We start from the raw sequence: 25876 nt of genomic DNA, 5'->3' as shown, positions 1-25876 counted from the left end.
GACTTAGAGTCATCCGGATCTGTGTCGAGGCTAGCGTCGACGTAACCCTTTACGACGAGCTCTTCGTCACCTCCATAAACGAGAAACATTTCCTTAGTCCTGTTCACGTACTTAAGGATATTCTTGACCGCTGTCCAGTGTTACATACCGGGATCACTTTGGTACCTCCCTACCAAACTTATGGCAAGGTTTATATCAGGTCTGGTACACAGCATGACATACATTAGAGAGCCTACGGCTGAAGCGTAGGGGACAGTACTCATCTTCTCTCTATCTGCTGCCGTGGTCGGCTACTGAGTCTTACTCAATCTCATACCTTGCAAAACTGGCAAGAACCCTTTCTTTGAGTTTTCCATATTAAACTTCTTCAATATCTTGTCAAGGTATGTACTTTGCGAAAGACCTATGAGGCGTATCGATCTATCTCTATAGATCTTGATGCCTAATATGTATGCAGCTTCTCCAAGGTCCTTCATTGAAAAACTCTTGTTCAAATAGGCCTTTATGCTCTCCAACATTTCTGTATTGTTCCCCATCAATAATATGTCATCCACATACAGTATGAGGAAAGCTACAGAGCTCCCACTCACTTTCTTGTATAGAGAGGCTTCTCCGTAAACCTGTATGAACCCAAACGCTTTAATCACTTCATTAAAGCGAATGTTCTAACTCCGAGATGCTTGCACCAGCCCATAGATGGAGCGCTGGAGCTTGCACACTTTGTTAGCACCCTTAGGGTCGACAAAACCTTCTGGTTGCATCATATACAACTCTTCCTTAAGGTTCCCGTTAAGGAACGCTGTTTTGACGTCCATTTGCCAAATTTCATAACCATAAAAGGCGGCAATCGCTAACATGATTCAGACTGATTTCAGCTTCGGTACGGGAGAGAAAGTCTCTTCATAGTCAACTCCTTGAATTTCTCAAAAACCCTTTGCGACAAGTCGAGCTTTATAAACGGTTGCATTACCGTTTGCATCAGTCTTCTTCTTGAAGATCCATTTATTTCCTATGGCTCGCCGGTCATCGGGCAAGTCCACCAAAGTCCATACTTTGTTCTCATACATGGATCCTATCTCGGATTTGATAGCTTCAAGCCATTTGTTGGAATCCGGGCCCGCCATCGCTTCTTCATAGTTCGAAGGTTTACCGTTGTCTAACAACATGATTTCCATCACAGGGTTGTTGTACCACTCTGGTGCGGAGCGTGCCCTCGTGGACCTTCGCGGTTCAGTAGTAACTTGATCCGAAGATTCATGATCATTATCATTAACTTCCTCTTCAGTTGGTGTAGGCGCCACAGGAACAACTTCCCGCGCTACGCTACTATCCTGTTCGAGAGGGGGTGTAATTACCTCATCAAGTTCTACCTTCCTCCCATTTACTTCTTTCGAGAGAAACTCTTTCTCTAGAAAGGATCCGTTCTTGGCAACAAAAGTTTTACCTTCGGATCTAAGATAGAAGGTATACCCAATAGTTTCCTTAGGGTATCCTATGAATACGCATTTCCCCGCTTTGGGTTCGAGCTTATCTGGTTGAAGTTTCTTCACATAAGCATCGCAGCCCCAAACTTTAAGAAACGACAACTTAGGTTTCTTGCCAAAACATAGTTCATACGGTGTCGTCTCAACGGATTTAGACGGTGCCCTATGTAAAGTGAATGCTGCAGTTTCTAATGCGTATCCCCAAAATGATAGCGGTAAGTCGGTAAGAGACATCATAGATCGTACCATATCTAATAAAGTGCGATTACGACATTCAGACACTCCGTTGCGTTGCGGTGTGCCACGCGGGTCAGTTGTGAAACGATTCCACACTTCCTTAGGTGTGTGCCAGACTCATGACTCAAATATTCTCCTCCACGATCAGATCGTAGACACTTAATTTTTCTGTCACGTTGATTCTCGAACTCACTCTAAAATTCCTTGAACTTTTCAAATGTCTCAGATTTGTACTTCATCAAGTAGATACACCCATACCTACTCAAATCATCGGTGAGAGTGAGAACATAACGATAGCCACCGCGAGCTTCAACATTCATTGGACCACACACATCAGTATGTATTATTTCCAATAAGTCGGTTGCTCTCTCCATTATTCCTGAGAATGGAGTCTTAGTCATCTTGCCCATGAGGCACGGTTCGCATGTGTCAAATGATTCAAAGTCAAGAGACTCTAACAGTCCATCAGTATGGAGCTTCTTCATGCGCTTAACGCCGATATGACCAAGGCGGCAGTGCCACAAGTATGTGGGACTATCATTATCAACTTTACATCTTTTGGTACTCACACTATGAATATGCGTAACATCACGATCGGGATTCACCAAGAATAAACCATTCACCAGCGGAGCATGACCATAAAACATATCACTCATATAAATAGAACAACCATTATTCTCTGACTTAAATGAGTAGCCGTCTCGCATTAAGCAAGACCCTGATACAATGTTCATGCTTAAAGCTGGTACCAAATAACAATTATTAAGGTTTAAAACTAATCTCGATGGTAGATGTAGAGGTAACGTGCCGACGGCGATCACATCGACCTTGGAGCCATTCCTAACGCGCATCGTCACCTCGTCCTTTGCCAGTCTCCGCTTATTCCGCAGTTCCTGCTTTGAGTTGCAAATGTGAGCAACAACACTGGTATCAAATACCGAGGAGCTACTACGAGCGCTGGTAAGGTACACATCAATAACATGTATATCACATATACCTTTAATGTTGCCGGCCTTCTTGTCCGCTAAGTATTTGGGGCAGTTCCGCTTTCAGTGACCCTTTCCCTTGCAATAGAAGCATTCAGTCTCAGGCTTGGGTCCATTCTTTTTCTTCTTCCCGGCATCTGGCTTACCGGGCACGGCAACGGCTTTGCCGTCTTTCTTGAAGTTCTTCTTACCCTTGCCCTTCTTGAAACTAGTGGTCTTGTTGACCATCAACACTTGATGTTCTTTCTTGATTTCTACTTCTGCAGACTTGAGCATCGAGTACAACTCGGGAATGGTTTTCTCCATCCCTTGCATGTTGTAGTTCAGCACAAAACCTTTGTAGCTTGGTGGGAGAGACTGGAGGATTCTGTCAATTATAGCATCATCCGAAAGTTTGACTACAAGTGAAGTTAGACGATCGTGTAACCTAGACATTTTGAGTATGTGCTCACTGACAGAACTGTTCTCCTCCATCTTACAGCTAAAGAACTTGTCGGAGACTTCATATCTTTCGACACGGGCATGAGCTTGAAAAACTAGCTTCAGCTCTTGGAACATCTCATATGCACCGTGTTGCTCAAAACGCCTTTGGAGCCCCGTTTCTAAATTGTATAACATGCCACACCTAACCAGAGAGTAGTCATCGCTCCGCGTTTGCCAGACGTTCAGAATGTCCTGGGCTGCTGCGTGAGCGGGAGGGTCACCTAGCGGCGCATCAAGGACATAAGCCTTTTTAGCTGCTTCAAGTTGCGAACCCAGTCCGCATAGTTGCTACCATCATCTTTCAGCTTGTTTTTCTCTAGGAATGCGTTGAAATTGAGGTTGACGTTGGCCATCTACAATATTTATAAAGACAACTTTAGACTAAGTTCATGACAATTAAGTTCTTTTAATCAAATTAAGTATGAACTCCCACTTAAGTCGACATCCCTCTAGTCATCTAAGTGATACATGATCCATGTTGACTAACCCGTGTCCGATCATCACGTGAGACGGAATAGTCACCATGGTGAGCAACTTCATGCTGATCGTATTCAACCATACGACTCATGTTCGACCTTTCGGTCTCTTGTATTCGAGGTCATGTATGTACATGCTAAGCTCGTCGAGTCAACCTAGGTGTTTCGCGTGTGTAAATCTGGCTTACACCCGTTGTATGCGAACGTTAGAATCTATCACACCCGATCATCACGTGGTGCTTCGAGACAACGATCCTTCGCAACGGTGCACACTTAGGGGAATACGTTCTCGAAATTTTAAGAGGGATCATCTTATTATGCTACCGTCGCTCTAAGCAATAAGATGAAAAACATGATAAACATCACAATGCAATCATATAGTGACATGATATGGCCATTATCATCTTTGCTCTTTCGATCTCCATCTTCAGGCATCGCATGATCATCATCGTCACCGGCGTGACACCATGATCTCCATCATCGTGTCTCCGTGAAGTCGTCACGCCAACTACTACTATCACTGCTACTATAGCTAACCGTTAGCAATGAAGTAAAAGTAGTAAGCACACGGCGTTGCATCTCATACAATAAATTAAGACAACTCCTATGGCTCCTGCCGGTTGTCATACTCATCGGCATGCAAGTCGTGAAACCTATTACAATAACATGATCATCTCATACATCATACATGCAACATCACAACTTTGGCCATATCACATCATAGGTCAAACCCTGCAAAAACAAGTTAGACGTCCTCTAATTGTTGTTGCAAGTTTTACGTGGCTGATTTGGGTTTCTAGCAAGAACGCTTTCTTACCTTCTACGTGACAGCCACAACGATGATATGCCAAAGCTATTTACCCTTCATAAGGACCCTTTTCATCAAATCCAATCCGACTAGAGTAGGAGAGACAGACACCCGCTAGCCACCTTTATGCACGGTGTGCATGTCTCTCGGTGGAACCAGTCTCACGTAAGCATACGTGTAATGTCGGTCTGGGCCGCTTCATCCCACAATACCGCCGAAAAAGAATAAGACTAGTAGCGGCAAGCAATTGACAAATCATCTCCCACAACCTTTTGTGTTCTACTCGTGCATAGAATCTACGCATAGAAAACCTGGCTCGGATGCCACTGTTGGGTAACGTAGCATAAATTCAAAAAAATTCCTACGCATATTCAGATCTTCCTATGGAGAGACCAGCAACGAGAGAGGGGTGAGTGCATCTTCATACCTTTGAAGATCGCTAAGCGTAAGCGTTACTAGAACGCGGTTGATGGAGTCGTAATCGCGGCGATTCGGATCGCGGTGTGATTCCGATCTAGTGCCGAACTACGGCACCTCCGCGTTCAACACAAGTGCAGGCCGGTGACGTCTCCCGCACCTCCAGCAAGGAAGAGGGAGAGGTTGGGGAAGAACTCCAGCATCACGACGGCGTGGTGTCGATGGAGAGACGAGGTCTCCCGACAGGGCTTCGCCAAGCACCGGCAGAGAGGAGGAGAAAGAAGGGCAGGGTTGCGCCGAGGGAGAGGGAAAAGTGTGTCTCCAACAGCCCCAAAACCCCCCACTATTTATAGGAGGAGGGGAGGGGGGTGCGCCACCCCTAGGGTTCCCCCCCTAGGTGGTGCGGCAGCCTAGATGGGAGAGGGGGCCGCGGCAAGGGCAGGGAAAGGGGGGCGCACCCTAGGTGGGCCTTGGGCCTCCCCTGCGCCTAGGGTTTCCCCTCCCTCCCTCTCTGGTGCGCATGGGCTGGGTGTGGGGGCGTACCAGCCCACCTAGGGGCTGGTTCCCTCCCGCACTTGGCCCATGTAGCCCTCCGGGGCTTGTGGCCCCTCCCGGTGGTCCTCCGGAACCCTTCCGGTGGTCCCCAAAACATTTCTGGCGTCCAAACTCATCCATCCTATATATCAATCTTTACCTCCGGACCATTCCGGAGCTCCTCGTGATGTCTGGGATCTCATCCGGGACTCGGAACAACTTTCGGTAACCTCGTATAACAATTCCCTATAACCCTAGCGTCATCGAACCTTAAGTGTGTAGACCCTACGGGTTCGGGGGACAGGCAGACATGACCGAGACACCTCTCCGGCCAATAACCATCAGCGGGGTCTGGATACCCATGGTGTCTCCCACTTTCTCCATGATGATCTCATCGGATGAACCACGATGTCAAGGATTCAATCAATCCCGTATACAATTCCCTTTGTCTGTCGGTATAGAACTTGCCCGAGATTCGATCGTCGGTATACCTATACCTTGTTCAATCTCGTTACCAGTAAGTCTCTTTACTCGTTCCATAGCACGTCATCGTGTGACTAACTCCTTAGTCACATTGAGCTCATGATGATGTTCTACCGAGTGGGTCCAGAGATACCTCTCCGTCACACGGAGTGACAAATCCCGATCTCGATTCATGCCAACCCAACAGATACTTTCGGAGGTACCCGTAGTGCACCTTTATAGTCACCCAGCTACGTTGTGACGTTTGATACACCCAAAGCACTCCTACGGTATCCGGGAGTTGCACAATTTCACGGTCGAAGGAAAAGACACTTGACATTAGAAAAGCTTTAGCATACGAACAATACGATCTAGTGCTACGCTTAGGATTGGGTCTTGTCCATCACATCATTCTCCCAATGATGTGATCCCGTTATCAATGGCATCTAATGCCCATGACCAGAAAACCATGATCATCTATTGACTAACGAGCTAGCCAACTAGAGGCTTGCTAGGGACACATTATGATCTATTTATTCACACATGTATTACTGTTTCCTGTTAATACAATTATAGCATGAACAATAGACGATTATCATGAACAAGGAAATATGATAATAACCATTTTATTATTGCCTCTAGGGCATATTTCCAACAGGTTTATGTTTTTATGTTACCATTGGATTTGTTACCTTGGTGCTGTGTTCAAACCACATGATTCACTTAATGAGCAATACAAAGTTGACTAAGCCCTTTCACATCTACTTTGGCAGGAGTTGACAAGCAATGGATCACCAAGTGGAAAGTCAAAAACATTATTATTGGATTTCCTCTCGGGCCGCTCATGTGGGAGCGATTTCGGAGGGCCCCTAGAAAACCTACAAGGCACAACCACATCCATCATCACCGACCGCTCACGTCGTTGTCATCGGTGGTGGCGGCCACGCTTGGTCGTCGAAGGCGGCGAGCAGGGTCAGCGTGCCCCGACGGGCTCCCTTCGCGCGTGGGATCGTCTCGAGTACAACACATGTGAAAAGGACGTGGATGTCGCCTAGAGAGGGGGGTGAATAGGCGTTTTAAAATAATTACGGTTTAGGCTTGGACAAATGCGGAATAAAACTAACGTTTAATTTGTCAAGCACAAAACCTAAAACAACTAGGCTCATCTATGTGTACCGACAACTTATGCTAAGCAAGATAAACAACTAAGTGATAGCAAGATATATAACAATAAACAATATGGCCATCACAAAGTAAAGTGCATAAGTAAAGGGCTCGGGTAAGAGATAACCGAGGCACGCGGAGACGACGATGTATCCCGAAGTTCACACCCTTGCGGATGCTAATCTCCATTTGAAGCGGTGTGGAGGCCAATGCTCCCCAAGATGCCACTAAGGCCACCGTAATCTCCTCACGCCCTTGCAAAATGCAAGATGTCGTGAATCCACTAAGGGACCCTTGAGGGTGGTTACTGAACCAGTACAAACAAGGTTGGGGCAATCTCCACAACTTAATTGGAGGCTCCCAACAACACGACGAAGCTTCACCACAATGGACTGTGGTTCCGTGATGACCTCAAATGCTCGGGGCAATCTCCACAACTTAATTGGAGACCCCGACGCTTTTCCGGAGCTTTACACCATAATGATTGAGCTCCAAGGCACCACCAAACTTCTAGGACGCCAAAGCATCCACGAAGAACAGTCTCTAGGGTACCAAGTACCAAAGGGTAATAAGCTTCTCAACTTTTCACTTCCACGTATCATCGTGGAGAACTCAAACCGATGCAAATAATGCAATGGCAAGAACACACAAAGTGGTCAAGTCCCTCACACTCAAATCCCTCCACAAAAACAAAAGCTATGGAGGAATATGAGATGAAGAACAAGGAGCTCACAAAGAGCTCCAAGATCAATATCCAATGGGTTCCCCTCACATAGAGGAGAAAGTGACTGGTGGAAATGTGAATCTAGATCTCCTCTCTCTTTTCCCTCAAGAACTAGCAAGAATCATTGCAGGGGTTGGGAGTTAGCAAGGTCTAAGAAGGTCAACAATGGGGGGCAAACACGAGCTCGAAAGATGGGGAACTATTGGGGAAGAAGACCCCCTTAAATAGGCTCCCACAAATATGACCGTTATAGCCGTTTTTACATGACAGCGGTACAACCGGTTGCGAGGGCGGTACAATCGGGCTGCCTAATTTAGCGGTGCAACCGCCCAGCCACCGCCCAACAACCGGTCCAAAACAGAGAGTTGGCCAGAGGTTCCACCTTCCAGGGTTGCTGGGCGTGGCTAAGTCCCAAGCGGTACAACCGCTTGGGACACCGGTATACCGGCTATACTAATATAGCGGTACAACTGGGCCACCACCGCAGCTAAACAGAGCCGTGTCCGGTTGTGGACCAGTGCTGGGCCAGTTCAACCGCCCAGGGTATAGGCGGTACAACCGCCCTAGGCAACGGTACAACCGCTGGAAGAAAACAGGAAAAACCATAACTACCATAACTTCTGCAAATGAGCACCGAATTGAGCAAACTCAGGCTTGTTGGATTCAGGACGACAAGACCTATCCAACAGCAAAGAGGCAGTTATGAAAAATTCCAATGATATAGAGATATGAAACCTCTATGAATGAAGTATCGACAAAAACTACAACATCGAAAACATCATAGAAGATGCACATGAACTCCGTCTTCGATGAACTCGAGCTTGTCATAAAGATGACCATAAGCTCTAAAACTCACAAAGAGAATCACCAAACAAGAACCAAGAAAGATGATGCAAGGATGCAAATGGTTTGATCTCTCAACAAACGATACGATCAAGCTACTCACTTGAGAGCCCCCCTTGACAGTACTTCAATCTATCCTAAACCTATCAAGGGCAAACCTATACCTTGCACAAAGTCCACTTGAGCTAGAATATGATGATATTGACTTCCTCAAGATGGACCACCTTTCTTGATTGTGTTGGCTTGAAGACGGCTAGTTGATTGCTCCCCCAAACTCACTATGGGTGAGCCACTCTTCAGCACATCTTCACAAGTCCATTGCCACCACAATGGACGGCAAGCTTCAAGCATGATATCTTCATGATGCTCCACTTGAACTTGCACACCGCAATCTTGATGAGGATCACCATTTGATGTCATCCTTCATGGGTTGAATGAGATATTCCTATTGACGCAAGCCCATGAAAACACACCTAACCCCACATAGAACTCTCACGAATACCATGGGTTAGTACACAAAAGTGTAATGGACAATGCTTACCGTACCATGGGATCACTTGGTCCCTCTCGGTACATCTTGTACGCTTTGTGTGTTGATCAACTTGATTTACTATTTGACTTAGTCTTGATCAACCTTGTGTCTTCATGACCACTATTTGGATAATACCTTGTGTTGGTGAACGTCGCATGGGAAACAAAAATTTTCCTACGCGCACGAAGACCTATCATGGTGATGTCCATCTACGAGAGGGGATGTGTGATCTACGTACCCTTGTAGACCGTACAGCAGAAGCGTTAGTGAACGCGGTTGATGTAGTGGAACGTCCTCACGTCCCTCGATCCGCCCCGCGAACAATCCCGCGATCAGTCCCACGATCTAGTACCGAACGGACGGCACCTCCGCGTTCAGCACACGTACAGCTCGACGATGATCTCGGCCTTCTTGATCCAGCAAGAGAGACGGAGAGGTAGAAGAGTTATCCGGCAGCGTGACGGTGCTCCGAAGGTTGGTGATGACCTTGTCTCAGCAGGGCTCCGCCCGAGCTCCGCAGAAACGCGATCTAGAGGAAAAACCGTGGAGGTATGTGGTCGGGCTGCCGTGGAAAAGTCGTCTCAAATCAGCCCTAAAACCTCCGTATATATAGGTGGGAAAGGGGGAGCCTTGCCTTGGGGCTAAAGGAGCCCCAAGGGGGTCGGCCGAGCCAAAGGGTGGAAGGACTCCCCCCCAAACCGAGTCCTACTTGGTTTGGTGGGTGGAGTCCCTCTTTCCTTTCCCACCTCCTCCTTTTTTTCTTTTCTCTTTGATTTTTCTTCCAATGCGCATAGAGCCCTTTTGGGCTGTCCCACCAGCCCACTAAGGGCTGGTGCGCCACCCTCAAGGCCTATGGGCTTCCTCGGGGTGGGTTGCCCCCCCGGGTGAACTCCCGGAACCCATTCGTCATTCCCAGTACATTCCCGTAACTCCGAAAACCTTCCGGTAATCAAATGAGGTCATCCTATATATCAATCTTCGTTTCCGCACCATTTCGGAAACCCTCGTGACGTCCGTGATCTCATCCGGGACTCCGAACAACATTCGGTAACCAACCATATAACTCAAATACGCATAAAACAACGTCGAACCTTAAGTGTGCAGACCCTGCGGGTTCGAGAACTATGTAGACATGACCCGAGAGACTCCTCGGTCGATATCCAATAGCGGGACCTGGATGCCCATATTGGATCCTACATATTCTACGAAGATCTTATCATTTGAACCTCAGTGCCAAGGATTCATATAATCCCGTATGTCATTCCCTTTGTCCTTCGGTATGTTACTTGCCCGAGATTCGATCGTCAGTATCCGCATACCTATTTCAATCTCGTTTACCGGCAAGTCTCTTTACTCGTTCTGTAATACAAGATCCCGTAACTTACACTAAGTCACATTGCTTGCAAGGCTTGTGTGTGATGTTGTATTACCGAGTGGGCCCCGAGATACCTCTCCGTCACACGGAGTGACAAATCCCAGTCTTGATCCATACTAACTCAACGAACACCTTCGGAGATACCTGTAGAGCATCTTTATAGTCACCCAGTTACGTTGCGACGTTTGATACACACAAAGTATTCCTCCGGTGTTAGTGAGTTATATGATCTCATGGTCATAGGAACAAATACTTGACACGCAGAAAACAGTAGCAACAAAATGACACGATCAACATGCTACGTCTATTAGTTTGGGTCTAGTCCATCACGTGATTCTCCTAATGACGTGGTCCAGTTATCAAGCAACAACACCTTGTTCATAATCAGAAGACACTGACTATCTTTGATCAACTGGCTAGCCAACTAGAGGCTTGCTAGGGACAGTGTTTTGTCTATGTATCCACACATGTAAATGAGTCTTCATTCAATACAATTATAGCATGGATAATAAACGATTATCTTGATACAGGAATTATAATAATAACTATATTTATTATTGCCTCTAGGGCATAATTCCAACACCATGAATACCACCTTGGTCATCATATAAACTCCTTGAAACCAACAGATGGACTTCAAGAAGTGCCTATGAACAAATCCTTCAAATATAACTTAAGGCAACCATTAGTCCATAGGGATTATCATCAATTACCAAAACCACATATGAAGAAATATGCTCTAACAACAGGTTGGCATTCAGGTGGCACGACGACGGATCTCACTAGTGTGCGGGGGGGGGGGAGGGGAGGCAGAGTCGGGCACGCGTGCGGCGGTGCAGGCCAGAGGCGACGAAGCGGCCAAGGCCATGGAGGCGGAGGCGCTACATTTGCACAGTAGTCGGTTGATTAGGAGTTGCGCGTGCGCGGCAGATCTCCCGATGATGCTTGTGCATGGGCCCGATCTGGGCCAACCTTGGGCTCAATACGGGTTGAAATGGGTCGGCCCGCTCGCTCCGATCGTTGGGAGCACGCTGGTGGTGTGAGGCTGCTGGCCCAGCCAGAACAAAGGTGGTTTGACCCTGCTATTTTTCAAGTGCCAAGACGTCGATCACCTTGATGTGAGCCTCCTCGATCAAGACGTCGGCGAGTTCCGGTCTTCCTCTCAGTGATAATGTTGATTAGCACATGACGCGAGTGGATATCCACATTGGAATCGATCCGGTCGTGTGCTCCCTTATCTTTGGCTAGTGAGGCTTCGTGAGGGTGTGGTGCGAAGCTTCGCTTTATTGACGGGACCATGGAACATGTCTAAATATAGATTTCATGGCACTAACACGGGCGGAGAAAGTCATGGTTGCTCCAATCGGAGTTTGTAATTGTGTAGAGGTGTTCTGGTGTGGATGAAGAATGGAGGCACATGTTCTTCATGTGTGTGTGGTGTTGGTGACTTACGACAGCTACCTTGATAAGAGGAGGCGGCAACACATGTGAACTGCATTTTTAGGGTGCTCCTAGAGCATTGAGTCGCAATTTTTACGGTGAATGGATTTTCTCGAGGGTGAAAACTCAATATCTTCGATCGAACGACGACAATGCTGATGCATTGTTTCCTTCTTGAAGACATCGTTTTTTGAGAATTACATTTTGCGGTTCAGGTGTTGTCTTCGGTGGTGGTTAGAGGGTTGTTGTTGCGAGAGTTTCATCACCGCGACGGGGTCTTTGTTTTATATATTTATATATTTATTTTTTTCTTAACTGTGTGCATCCTTGATGCCTTTGAATACATTGTTGATGGAGAGGTTGAATGTAATTGGTATCTTCGCGATATAAATATATTATCTTTATTAAAAAAGTGGGAAGTCAAACATCAAGAGAGATTCATTGGAAAGAGCTTTTAATATCGAGTTAGAGCCATTATCCATCTATATGTACTACTCCTTTTATCCGGAAATACTCCCTCCGTTCCTAAATATAAGACCTTTTAGAGATTATACTATAAACTACATACGGATGTACATAGACATATTTTAGAGTATAGATTCACTCATTTTGCTCCGTATGTAGTCTTCTAGTGAAATACCTAAAAGGTCTTATATTTTGAAACGGAGGGAGTACTTGTTATGAAAGTGGATGTATCTAAATGTATTTTAATTTTATGCATCTTTTAATCTATTTATATGACAAGTAATTTTGGACTAAGGGAATATATTTTTATGAGGAAAAAAATATTATAATTTTACAGGCTACTCCAAAAATAAAAAACATGCACAAGGAAATTTCCTCGCTCCCCACTGCCAGCAAACGATCTGAACCGTCAAAAATCCATCCCCTCGAGAGCAAGATTTTCCTTCTCCAGAGTCGAGACTCCTCCCCTATCCCCTTCCTCGCCCGCGCAGCCCCCCTGCTCTGACCTACCCAAACCCCAACCAGTTCGGCTCCAAAATCTCACCTACAGACCTGGAGCTGCCGCCGTCCCGTAGCTTTGCTTGGCCGCCGACGCCTCAACCCCTCCCCCCCAACAGCCCTAGAACCCTCCCGCGCTGCCGCCATCGCCGTTCCCTTTCTGCCCCGCACATTTGTTTCCAAGGTATGAGCTTTTGGTCATCCGGTGATTACTTATTCTCAAACTAATTTCCCCAATTTTCTGGTGTGCACACCGGCACTTTATCTAGATCCGCCCCTGGTTTTGTCACTCACCTGACCTGGTTGCCTGATTATTTCTGCACAGCCACAAGCGCATCCTGCCCTGAACTTGCTGAGATATAAAGTACTTGAAAGTTGAAACATAACTACAGTTATCGAGCTGAGGTGCTGTGTTTGGCATTGTTCAGTAATAGCATAAATGAGGCTAATCATCGGGCAAGTTCATCGGAATGTTCTTGCGCTGGCGTCATCTCGGTCATGCTTTGTCATCGGTGACCATCTCCCGTTCAGAATGCTGTCGCTGCCACGGGCCTCTGGGTTCCATCAGACTGCTTGGCGGGGTAGTCAAACCGTCGAGGATAGCGGCAGCACACTAACTCTGGCTAGCCTGGAAGTCCAAAGCAAAGCTGATTATGTGAAGAAGGAAAGGGTGCCACAAAGCAAAGCTGATTATGTGAAGAAGGAAAGGGTGCCACAGAGCAAAACTGATTATGTCAAGAAGGAAAGGGTGCCACGAACCGGAGGTCCGAAGCCAAGCTCAAGAGATTCTGCTTTCAGCGCGAAACCAAAGAAGGTTTCTTCGCTTCATCTGAAGCCAGCAAAGAGTGCCTTACCAAAGTCGCCAGTGGTGAAGAAGAAACTGAAGATCGATGAGGCTTTATTTTCTGCAAGTTCATTTGAAGAGCTCGGTCTGCCACCTTTGCTCATTGACCGGCTGAACAAGGAAGGCCTAACCTCTCCAACTGAGGTCCAATCTGCTTCTATTCCTGTCATATCTCAAAGGCATGATGCGGTTATTCAATCATATACAGGGTCAGGGAAAACACTTGCGTACCTTCTCCCTATTCTTTCTGAAATAGGACCCCTGAAGAGGGCTAGAGAGCAGGGTAATTCTGAGAAGAGATCAGGTATAGAAGCTGTTGTTGTTGCTCCTTCAAGAGAGCTAGGAATGCAGATAGTGCGAGAAGTGGAGAAGATTCTGGGTCCTGATGATAAGAGACTTGTCCAGCAACTTGTTGGCGGTGCTAACCGTTCGAGGCAAGAGGAAGCACTGAAGAAGAACAAGCCTATCATAGTTGTTGGAACACCTGGCCGTATTTCGGAAATTTCAGCGGCGGGTAAGCTACAAACTCACAACTGTCGTTTTCTTGTACTGGATGAAGTTGACCAGCTCTTATCATTTAATTACCGCGAGGATATGCATAGAATACTGGAGCATGTTGGAAGGAAACCTAGCACTTCATCTTCTAGTCACATCCTTGGTCCACTTGCTAGGCGGTCTGAGCGTCAGACAATCTTGGTTTCAGCAACAGTGCCATTTTCAGTTATACGTGCAGCCAGGAGTTGGGGCCATGATCCAGTTCTTGTTAGGGCTAAGAGTGTAGTTCCGCTTGACTCGATCACTGTTCCAAGGCCCATGCTGTCCCAGGGTGACCCTAACTCTGATTCTCCAACAATGTCAGTGAATCAAGCTGCAGTTGACAGCTTACCGCCCTCGTTGGAGCATTACTACTGTACAACCAAGGCTCACCACAAAGTTGACACTTTAAGGAGATGCATCCACGCCCTGGAAGCAGAGACAGTGATTGCATTTATGAATAACACCAAGCCACTGAAGGATGTTGTGTTTAAGTTGGAGGCCCGTGGGATGAAAGCCATCGAGCTACATGGAGATCTTGGGAAGCTTGCAAGGTCAACAGTCCTAAAGAAGTTCAAGGCAGGTGAATTCAGGGTTTTGGTCACAAACGAGTTGTCCGCGAGAGGATTGGACATACCAGAATGCGACCTTGTGATTAACCTGGATCTTCCCACAGACTCTACACATTACGCCCACAGGGCTGGCCGGACTGGGCGTCTTGGGCGGAAAGGGACTGTGGTCTCAATTTGTGAAGAAAGCGAGGCATTTATCATGAGGAAAATGCGCAAGCAGCTAGGTGTGGCCATCAAGCCATGCGAATTCACTGAAGGCCAGATTACCGTTCATAAGGAGGAAGACGTGGAATAAAATCCTGCGATGCTCAACTATCTTTTTAGTTTGTCTTAAGTTGTACTGCTTTTCATTGGCATTTAGTCCGACTGTATTTTCTTAAAATGTTGCCACTTAATACTTCTGCTCAGTGGAGACTACATACATTGGAAAATACTTGGTACGTTTTTGCTGGTGGCATTTAGCAGGGGTGCAGGCCATTGAAATCTGACAATTACCAGTCTTTCCTGGTGACGCTTAGCTGTTTATTTTTCAATGTATGGTTGATGTTCAGCTGGATTATATGTTTTGGTGTGCCCTTCTCCTAGAATGGCTTATGTGACCTTGTGCTGTGTATATTTGAAATTGTACGTGCGAGATATGTGGAAAGCCCTCGCATACTCTTATCCATTTCCATTCTGTGGTTTCTAATACTCCGGTTAAATAATTCCGGATGCTATCTTTGTCACAAATAGCCCTTATAGCTCAGTGGTAGAGCGTCAGTCTTGTAAACTGAAGGTCCGTAGTTCGATCCTGCGTGAGGGCAATTTTTTTCCACTGCACACTATTTTACCCTGTCCTGTTTTGCTATTCTCAGCAGCACAATCCTTCCATCCATCTCACCCTAATGCGTGAGAGCATAAATGCGTTCCTATTTTTTGCACGCCCAACCCAAATGCGACACAAGTCCAGTTTTACATGTGCAGCGGTCAGTTGCTTTTTTTTCGTTCTGTGTGGCAAAGTAGGTCCTCCTTTGGACGTTCAGGAAAAGATAGAAGCAAGTAAAAAAGGGCTTTTGAAGAGCAGAGGCAGCAAATTTGCCAGCAATCTGCATCGCTGCTCATGGTTTGTTTCTCCAGCACTTAGCAGCCAAAAGCACTGTGTATTGGCGTTTGCAGCCTTGTTAAAGCCTGGGCCCTGGGGACATACCCTCCTCGACTGATAACGGTGGGGCAGAGAGAGGGGGCAAAAGAGTGATTGCCAACTGGGATTTTTCAGAGCTTGAGAGTTCGAGTTCGAGTTCCTCCAGAATTTAGATTATGCTTAATTAAGGCTTTAAGCAATCGAACACAGAAAATGCGGCTGTACGACAGACAATTTAAGCCTGAATAGGCTCAGCTGCAGTTTGCTAAATTTGCTTACCTTTGCAGTCAACTCGAAAATAGAACATATTTGTTTTTGAATAAAAGCACCCCCCCCCCCCCCCCCCCCAGGAAAAAACCTGTCCTGAACATGATTGTAGCCGCCTCCTTGTGGAGTGTTCGGAGACTAAGAAATGAAATCTGCCTCAGGGTCGTACTTGGAAAGGTTTGAACCACGTTCTTGTGAAACTTCGAAGTTTTCTTCGACAATGGGAGGTGCTCTGCGACGGCACACAGGAGGCGGTTCTCCGGCAATTCATCAGCATACTGGACAAGTACCGTAGAGTGCTACTCCGCATCGCCTGGAGATGATCCGGCCGCCTGTTGTAGAGTAGTGTCATTAACTTTGTTGCTCTTTGAGCTGTGGTTGTATGAAATACTTTTAGCCTGAACTGCCCTCTGGTTAGCGGAAGTCTCAAACACCCTTAAAGCAGGAAATAACGGGCACTTGGAAGAAGCAAGCAATTATCTTCCAAATGCATCCAGCCACTACACAATCAAAAAACAAATGTTGCACTGATTCCATCTCACTACAAAAAAAGCAAGTAGGATCATCCACGTTTCTACGTTTAGCTAAGTTGTCTCGAGTCAAGATCTTGTTATAAACACTCAGCCAGAGAAAACACATGAATATTTTGAGGACACAAGACTTTCCACAGCTTATCACCAATGGTAGAATAATCAGTTAGTCTCACTTTCATGATTGATGAAACCAATTACATATTATATTCAAAAGCAAAGTTTATCACCTGTATCCAAAAAGAAGATAAAAAAAGTGAGAAAATACATTTCTGCTTCAGCTTGTGAATCCCCATTTTTTTCAAATGTCAAATGCTTCCAGAAGTACCCCAATACAATGGTACCGAAAATCACATCCAACCAGCATGACGGCTAAAAGAAGAGAAAATTGTGCTCGATAAATTTCCGTAAGTTCATGGACGCCGGCAATCATGCACGTACAGAAATTCACACTTCAATTAAGGCAGCAATATGTCTTTATCATGGAGAAATATGCATGCCATAAAATTGTTTTACCGACCGATTCGCAGCTACATGCTATTGCTGCAATCAACTTATTTTGGAACAAGCACTAATCAAGTTGAAGAAATTACATTCATGATCCCAGCTCTTTTGGGGTTTTCGCAACAATGGAGATAGCATGAAGACCCGAGTTCAACTCATCGGTCAAGAGATCATACACCATCCTATGACGCTTCACAAGGCTCTGCCCTTCAAACTTCGGCGAAATTACCTTGATGTTAAAATGCGTCTCATTTGCATTGTCCTTGACAGCCGCATGCCCAGCATGTTGGTAAGAAACATCTTCAATGTCTAGTGCACTGGCCTCCAAAGCAGACTGCAGCTTTTGCCTCATCCGAGCAGCTCGTGAGAGCACAGCACTGGTACCTCGTGAACCCATCATTTTTCAGTCTGATTCGAGAGCAACTGCCAAAAAGAAGAATATATTAGTTATGCAAAGTAATCACCATTACAAGTGCAATGGCATGTTACATGATTCATATACATAAGCAATGGATTGACATGAACCAACAGTCCCTACTCCAACGCCAGAGTTGTATAACACAATCAAACAAAATATGTCTTGGCCTCAACTAACCTCAAATGTTCATTCCCCAAGTCATAAAAAAAAACATGTCGCACATATCTGTTCTTGTAACACTGGGGAAGCACTGGTCCCATTCAGGCCCGTCAAAGGGGCAGGCCAAATAGGCCGACCGGCCAGGGCCCCCAAATCACTAGAATCTAGGCAGATGTAATCAGCGAAAAAAAGTCGAGGAGAAACCAATACGTAAGTTGAATGCCTAGGTCTCGATTTCAGTCCAGCGCAGGCACGCCCGACCGATCGCATGCTCGCCTCCAAGGCTCGAACGCACGCGGCACGCCCGATCCCACGCAGTCGGGCAGCACGCCCGTTCGCCTGCTCCCCATGGTCCCCATCGCTCACCCTCGTCGCCTCCTCATCTGCCCTCCTCTCCTCCAGTCCTTCTCGCCATGGCCATGGATGCTGCTGCACTCCAAAGTGCCCTGATTGGCTAGTTGCCCAAATCTCAAGCCCTTGATCCACCGAACCCCGACCTTCCCCGTCCAAGAAACAAATCCTGCCGGATGGTTTCTTAATTTAGGTATTCCTCCAGGACACTTTACTTGTGAATTTTGATACTCATATGACATGTTGTTCAATTTCTGAATTTTTATACGCACATGGTATGATGTTCATTTTCTGATTTTTTTATACACATATGGTATGATGTTCATTTTCTGAATTTTGGTTCAGATATGACATGAGGTTTGTTTTCTGAATTTTGGTACACATAAATTTGGTTCAGATAGATAGATAATTAACAAATTGCATTCTAATAAAGTGACATTGTGCATTGTGCTTCAAATTGATTGATATTTACTAGACTGATTTATGCTCTTGAGTCGAAGCTTACTTCAGATGGATTGTTAGAACTACTTTTGGAGATAGTTTTCCACACACCAAACAATTTCAAGATAGCCACACATTCAAATTTCAAGAAAGACCCAATAGATTGGCCACAATACCCCTATGATGTCTTGGCAAATTAAAGTTAGTTTTTCAATTAAAAGTTTTTTTTGTACTTTTGGGCCTCATTCTACATCTTGCACCGGGCCCCCGAATTCCTGCGGACAGCCCTGGTGCCATTGTCCATTTGTAGATTCTAATTTCTGACCAACTAATATGAAATCAAGAGACAGAAAATAGTTTATCTTCCCTTGGCCGACAAAATCACCATACAGTTGGAACGGATCAAAAACAGCCTAGCAACACCACCGATGCTAACTTTTAGAACCTCGAACCGAGTTTCCGTCCATATCGTGATGACTTGTAAGCCCCAGCTGACATAATCAAAACCTAGATGACGCAACTGAACACAAAATCAAAACCTAGACGATGCAATCGGACACAAAATCATAACCTGGATGGTGGAATTGGACCGTCCTCATATGGATGGATCACACGAGGCGCGGATTGAGCCGGAAAACACTAAAATTGGCAGGCATGTGGAGTATTTTTGGGAGCGGATCTGACGAGAAGGCTACAGCGGAAACGAAGAGGTCCTAGGGTTGCTATGGTTCTTGGTAATGGACATAAGGTTAACTATTTTTCGCGGGAGCGCGCTGGAGCAGTACGCAGTAATAAACAATGAAAAGAAAATGTAGAACTTACGTCGTTGCGGTCGGAGGTCGAGGAGGAAGACGGCGGATTAGGGTGGAGAAGGGGAAAGCAGCTGAAGAAAAGAAAGAGCCCAAGTTTATACCTGGAATTTTCGTATGGGAGGAAAAAAAACAGATTTGTGCGGTGAGCGTGGATCGAACACGCGACCTTCAGATCTTCAGTCTGACGCTCTCCCAACTGAGCTATCCCCGCATTGTGTTTTCTGAACAATTTCCGTGTATATATCCTCGCGTGCTTTTTATTTAGTTCTGTTTAAAACCATTCATCATGGTAAAATTCTGCATCATGTTTCAGTTTATCGCAAATGCTCGTGGTATCGGTTATACCAGGGCAGATACTTCCTCTCCAACTAAAAAGTGTTTAAGAACGGAGGGGATAGAACATTGCACTTCGAGCGAATCCAACCAATAAAAGTATTTAAGAACGGAGGGAGTAGAACAGTGCACTTCGAGCAAATCCAACATACGATCCTTGTACCTGGTCTCATAAATTTGACGGTCAATTCACACCCGCACGAAAACAGGCAACAGTATTTGGACACTGCTTTCCGGGGGAAAAGAAAGAAAAGCCTAGTCCCGTCCACAGTCCGCCTCGCCGACCACGCTCAGGTTTCACGTGTGGCGCACGGCAGGGCTAGTCGACCCAGACCAAGGTGATAGACTTCTCTACCAAGCCAGCCAGCGGCGAACCATGCGCCATGTTCTGACCACACGGCGGGCGAGCGGCGAACCATGCGCAGAGACGACAGGGCGCCCAGGTCGGCACATGCGCGTGGTACCGTCTCCCATGGCAAAGGAGGAATATGCAGAGAGAGAGAGAGAGAGCGGCGGCAGCCAGCTCCTGTGACACGGCAAGAGGACGGACGGACGGACGGACGGGCATGCATTGCGAGGCACGCCAGTCTGCAATCGATCAGGCACAGGGAGAGGTTGCGTGTGCTCTGAGATCTGTGCCAACAGCGGTCTGCACGGAAGGGGCTGTTTGGTTCTCAGCCTAAGGTTGCCACGCCTAACCTTAGTCATGCCATAATACCTTAGGCATGTGTTTGGTTCATTGTCATACTTGTGGCTTGCCACACTTTTCTAGTTTTATGGTCCACATGTCATACACTTAATTTTTTACCAAATCTTGCCATACTTGTGGTGTACATTTTGTTAGCCACACTTTTTGTGGCAGCCACACTTTGCCTAAGGTTAGTTGTGACAAAGTTAGTCATGAACCAAACAGGCGCTTGATATTTCTGGGTCGCCCAGCGGACCTGCCCGCGAGGCTGCGACCAAGGGATGTGCTACTAGCATGTGTTCGCGTACCTACTGTACACTACGAGTAGCTTGCATTGCAGTTGCAGGCTCACGTAGTACTACCTACTTACTGCACTAATTAGGGCAGGCACGACCATTGTTCGAGGCACAAGCATCACCACCTGTTATTACAGGGTACGGGTCATGCTGTAAAACAGCCAAAGTTGTTCAGAAATAGACCAGGGATCATTAATGTAGTAGCCATCTCCAAAACGGCCCTCAAAACTACCGTATACCGTAGTGTCCTGATCATTTTTAACATTCAACACACAGTCTTAGCATCTACACCCAGTATGGCAAATATGACCCCTCAAACACCCACGGACGCATCTGGGCGTATCCACGGATATTCATTGAACATGTTTGGGCTGGATATGAGGGGTGCGGGTCAGCCTGGCGTTTAAGGCCGGTTTGAAAGGTCCGTCTGGATTGAATTTTTGTGGTTGGGAAGTGACCGGATGGACTGCCCGGACATTTGAAGAGCGTTTGGGAGTCCGGTTGTAGATACTCTTAGGGTACATTTGGCAGCCGTTCTAGAGGAGCCCGCCTCATCGAAACTTGACTCACTGGAGGCTGGGTGAGAAAATACAAACTAAAAACTAACATCTGCATATTGTTTATTTCTCACTTCTAGGCCTCTCGCATTAGGATACCAATTTTGGCGTAGCGTTTGGTTGCCTGCATTGGCTCGGCTCACGCAACTACACGGTGTTTGGTTGTATACACGAGATATAATTAAGAGCTCACACTTGTAATTAACGCAAAACATTTACATTGTGCCTCGCAACCAAGGTGGACGTTGACCGTGGTGCCGACGATGACCGTGGTGCCGCTTCTGACATGACGAGTACGGAGTCTTAGACGAGTGTTCCTGCCGGCGTCGCGGCAAATTAGTTGCTAGCGTCGACGCAGTAGAGAAAGTCTGTGCGAAGGAGCCTAAGCGAGAGGATGGAGAGGGAAATATAGTGCGTGTCGGACTATGGCGTCTGTGGTGGACGGTGGTCGTGGTGCCATGTCCGACCCGATGTGCATCAAGTCGTGCGTGAGTGTCGTGTGATTGTGTGGCGAACTAGTTGCTAGCCTCCTCGTCGTGGAGAAAGTCCATACAGAAATAAAGAACACATGTGAAGAAATGCAGTGTTTGCGCCATGTGAGCGTTAGTGCCTTAGGACAAAAGAGAAGGGGCCAAGATGACCGACGCCGGAGATGACTTCAATGTAGCACGTGAAGAGGAACAACACCAGCATCGAAAGGGACGAGTATGAGGGCTTTGAGACACATGATAAAGGAGGAAAAATACAGTGTGCGCGTAATTGCAGCGTCCGTGCAATAGGATCGTTGAAACAGAAAATTTGCAACACGAATGTTGTGTGGAACTACATGATGAACTTGCCGATCAAAGGTAATTTCAAACACTCGACCGTATACGACGAATTTCGACCATGAACGCAAAATTAAGCATTTACAATCGATGAAACTATCGAAAAATGAAACCGTAACATCAATGTGCAATTTTTTCATGTAGAATTTATCTCGAATCGAAGCATCGTTGGATAGATTAGAAGAGAGAAGGAAGAAATAAGATTAGTGAGGAGATTACCACATGCACAGGAAGATAACTTAGTTTTGGAGAGAAGGAATTGTGCATCGATGATTCTCATTCATCGTGCAACAAACACATATATAGGTACAAGGGGTGCGACCGGTGTCTTGTCTCCCAAGAAAGAGATAAATAGAGAGGGGAGATAGACACTATAGGTACGACATTCAAACCCGGACCTACATACGTACAAACATGTTTAACACCCCCCCCCCCCCCCCCGCAGTCGAAGCGTTGCCTGCGACACAAAGACTGGACCGGAAACCCTCGAATGTCGAGGTAGGAAGTCCCTTTGTCATCACATCTGCAAACTGCTGATCGGTGGGTACATGCAAAACACGAACACTACCAAGCACAACGTGCTCCCAAATGAAGTGGATGTCAAGCTCTATGTGCTTCGTCCGTCGATGGTGAATAGGATTAGCATAGAGGTAGACCGCGGATACGTTGTCGTAGTAGACAATCGTGGCCTTGGGAACCTCACATAGCAGCTCCTGGAGCAACTGTCGGAGCCAGGAACACTCGACGACGGCGTTAGCCACAGCGCGGTACTCTGCCTCGGCGCTCGATCGTGAAACCGTGGGTTGTCGTTTAGACGACCACGAGATCAGAGAGGGGCCAAGGTAGACGCAGTAACTGGAGGTAGAGCGCCTGGTGTCGGGACACGCAACCCAGTCAGCGTCGGAGTAGGCGACTAGGCTGATGTCCGAGGATGCCGTCAGGGTGAGACCCATAGTCGTGGTGCCACGGATGTACCGAAGGATGCGGCACACCAAATACCAATGGGTGTCACGTGGGGCGTGCATGTGAAGACACACCTGCTGCACTGCATACTGAAGATCCGACCGTGTTAGTGTGAGGTGTTGTAGAGCACCAACGATGGAGCGGTAGAAGGGGGCATCGGACGCCGGAGTTCCCTCGACGGCGGACACCTTTGCCTTCGTGTCGACAGGCGTGGAAGCGGGCTTACAGTTAAGCATACCCGCTCGCTCCAACAGCTCATGAGTGTACTTCTGCTGATGCAGAAAGAATCTAGAGGCAGTGCGAACAACCTCGATACCGAGGAAGAAGTGAAGAGCCCCCAAATCCTTGAGAGCAAACTCGGTGCCAAGACGGGCTGTAATCTGCTGCAGAAGGGCCGGCGATGATGCAATCAAGATGATGTCCTCGACATAGAGAAGAAGGCACGCAGTAGCGGCTCCCTGGCGGTAAACGAACAAAGAAGCATCAGATCACGTGGACCGGAACCCCTGTCGCTGAAGGTAGGCCGCAATCCGCTGGTACCAAGCCCGAGGAGCTTGCTTCAACCCGTAAAGAGAACGGGAGAGCAGGCACACATGGTCCGGAGAAGTGGCATCGACGAAACCGGTAGGCTGCTGGCAGAACACATGCTCGTCGAGGTGTCCATGCAAGAATGCATTGGACACGTCCAGCTGATGAACCCGCCAAGCACGAGAAGCAACGAGGTGGAGCACTGCGCGAATCGTGCCCGGTTTTATAACTGGGGCGAAGGTGTCGGTGAAGTCCAAACCGACGCGCTGTCGAAAACTACGAAACACCCAACGCGCCTTGTAGTGCTTGAGAGAACCGTCACAGCGAGTCTTGTGGCGGAATTCCAACTGGCCGGTGATGACATTGGCATGGGGAGGCCACGGGACAAGCTGCCACGTACGGTTGCGCTGTAGGGCATCGAACTCCTCATGCATAACAGCGAGCCAGCTCGGATCCCGAAGGGCTGCGTGAACGGAGGTGGGTAGTGGTGATGTAGTCGTAGTGGACGCCCAGGTAGTCGCTGTGTAGGCGTACTCAACCTCGGGGTAGCGCGTGCTGGGACGCAAAGTCCCAGTTCGAGCCCGAGTGACCGCACCGGTGAGAGGTGCACGTGCTGCCGGCGGACCAGAAGGGGAGCCCGGTGAGGTGGATGTCGAACCGAGCTCCAAGGGTGCTGACGTGGCGTTAGCGGGGCGGCACTAGGGGCATCCAGGAGGACGACAGCGCCAGCGGTGCCGTGAGGAGGAGCAGCCGATCCCGAGGCCACCAAGTCCCTAGAGGAGGAAGGTTCAGCCGTGGCGATGGGGGTGCTCGGCGTGGTAGCAGGCTCGCCAAGGGTGATGGCAGGGGCGAGCCTGGCCGCAGAGGACACTGTGGGGAGCTCGGGCGATGGTGGGACCTGCTGGAATGGAAACACAAACTCATCAAAGTAAACGTGTCGCGAGGTGTAGACACGATGGGACACTAGATCATAGCACCGATAACCTTTGGTGTTGGGAGGGTAACCAAGAAAGATGCAAGGAACCGAACATGGAGCAAGTTTATGTGGGGTGGTGGACGCGGTGCTAGGATAACAGAGACACCCAGAAATGCGAAGACCATCATAGGATGGAGCCGCACCGAAAAGGAGCTGATGAGGAGCATAGTTCGAGCGAGGGCGACACGGGCGGATGTTAAGGAGGAGGCTGGCGGTGACAAGAGCATCCGGCCAAAAGCGAGGTGGCACATTGGAGTGGAAGAGCAATGTGCGGACACAGTCATTGAGAGTGCGAATGACGCGCTCAGCGCGACTGTTTTGCTGAGAGGTGTAGGGACAAGTGAGACGAAAGACAGTGCCGTGAGACGCAAGGAGGTGGCGAACGACGGTGTTGTCAAACTCTTTTCCGTTATCAGTTTGCAAAGCGAGAATTGGACGACCAAATTGTGTAGTGACATAGGAATAAAAGGCGGTGAGTGTGGCGAGTGCGTAGGATTTACGACGAAGGGGAAATGTCCACACATAATGAGATAAATCATCCAATATCACTAAATAATATAGATAACCGGTGTTGCTAGCAACAGGGGATGTCCAAACATCACTATGTAATAACTGAAATGGAAAGGTGGAAATAGTTGTTGACTCGCTAAAGGGTTGACGAACATGCTTGCCGAGACAACATGCCTCACAAGAATGATTGTCAACCTTATTGCAGGAGAAAGCAAAACTCTGAAGAATTTGACGTAAAACTGTGGAGTTGGGATGACCAAGGCGAGCGTGTCAGAGGTCAACACTGGCGGCGAGGACGACTGGACGGGTGGCGATGGTGGAGGTGGAGTGATGCACCGGGTAGAGATCGTCGGGGCTATCACATCGGTGTAGAACCATCCGGGTATGGGCGTCCTTCACACAAAAACCAACAGCGTCAAATTCGACAGTAAGTGGATCCTCGCGAGCAAGACAACGAACAGAACAAAGGTTTGAGACTAAGTCAGGAGAAACCAGGACGTTAGACATGCTAATGGGAGTGGAAGTAGAGGGAAAAGACGTATGACCGACATGTGTAATGGGTAAAGAATCGCCGTTGCCGATGGTGATGCGGGTGGGGGTGGAGACAGAAGTAGCAGATATGAGGTTACTGTTGGGTAACGTAGCATAAATTAAAAAAAAATTCCTACGCATATTCAGATCTTCCTATGGAGAGACCAGCAACGAGAGAGGGGTGAGT

The 25876-nt window shown here is 47.4% G+C and overlaps 2 protein-coding genes and 2 non-coding genes across 5 annotated transcripts; 2 read left to right on the top strand and 2 right to left on the bottom strand.

The window, feature by feature from the left end:
- The first annotated feature begins 12871 nt into the window (after positions 1-12871).
- Positions 12872-15437, top strand: LOC123406155 (DEAD-box ATP-dependent RNA helicase 47A). Its single transcript, XM_045099633.1, has 2 exons — positions 12872-13112; positions 13254-15437. Exon 2 carries the CDS (start codon positions 13368-13370, stop codon positions 15171-15173), a length of 1806 nt encoding a protein of 601 aa, XP_044955568.1. The 5' UTR covers positions 12872-13112; positions 13254-13367; the 3' UTR covers positions 15174-15437.
- Positions 15438-15609: 172 nt separating this feature from the next.
- Positions 15610-15681, top strand: TRNAT-UGU. Its single transcript has one exon. It is a non-coding gene; the product is annotated as a tRNA-Thr (tRNA).
- Positions 15682-17233: 1552 nt separating this feature from the next.
- Positions 17234-19612, bottom strand: LOC123406154 (protein BOLA1, chloroplastic). Of its 2 annotated transcripts, none has more exons than XM_045099631.1 (2): positions 19491-19612; positions 17234-17722 (listed from the first exon to the last, which is right to left on the bottom strand). In XM_045099631.1, the coding sequence occupies exon 2, from the start codon at positions 17697-17699 to the stop codon at positions 17391-17393; it is 309 nt and encodes a 102-aa protein (XP_044955566.1). In that variant the 5' UTR covers positions 17700-17722; positions 19491-19612; the 3' UTR covers positions 17234-17390. The 2 variants fall into 2 exon arrangements, with proteins under 2 accessions (XP_044955566.1, XP_044955567.1); XM_045099632.1 differs by lacking the exon at positions 19491-19612 and adding an exon at positions 19240-19393.
- A 6-nt stretch (positions 19613-19618) lies between these two features.
- TRNAF-GAA lies at positions 19619-19691 on the bottom strand. Its single transcript has one exon. It is a non-coding gene; the product is annotated as a tRNA-Phe (tRNA).
- Between the last annotated feature and the right edge of the window lie 6185 nt (positions 19692-25876).

The sequence above is a fragment of the Hordeum vulgare genome, chromosome 6H (genome assembly GCF_904849725.1).
Source record: "Hordeum vulgare subsp. vulgare chromosome 6H, MorexV3_pseudomolecules_assembly, whole genome shotgun sequence".
Classification (NCBI taxonomy): Eukaryota; Viridiplantae; Streptophyta; class Magnoliopsida; order Poales; family Poaceae; genus Hordeum; species Hordeum vulgare.
The sequence above is the reverse complement of the archived record's forward strand: the minus strand, read 5'-3'. Positions and strand labels throughout refer to the sequence as shown.

Bases quoted from the DNA above. Each gene is read 5' to 3' on its own strand.
- LOC123406155 (XM_045099633.1), top strand. From the start codon at position 13,368: ATGAGGCTAATCATCGGGCAAGTTCATCGGAATGTTCTTGCGCTGGCG.
- LOC123406154 (XM_045099631.1), bottom strand. From the start codon at position 17,699: ATGATGGGTTCACGAGGTACCAGTGCTGTGCTCTCACGAGCTGCTCGG.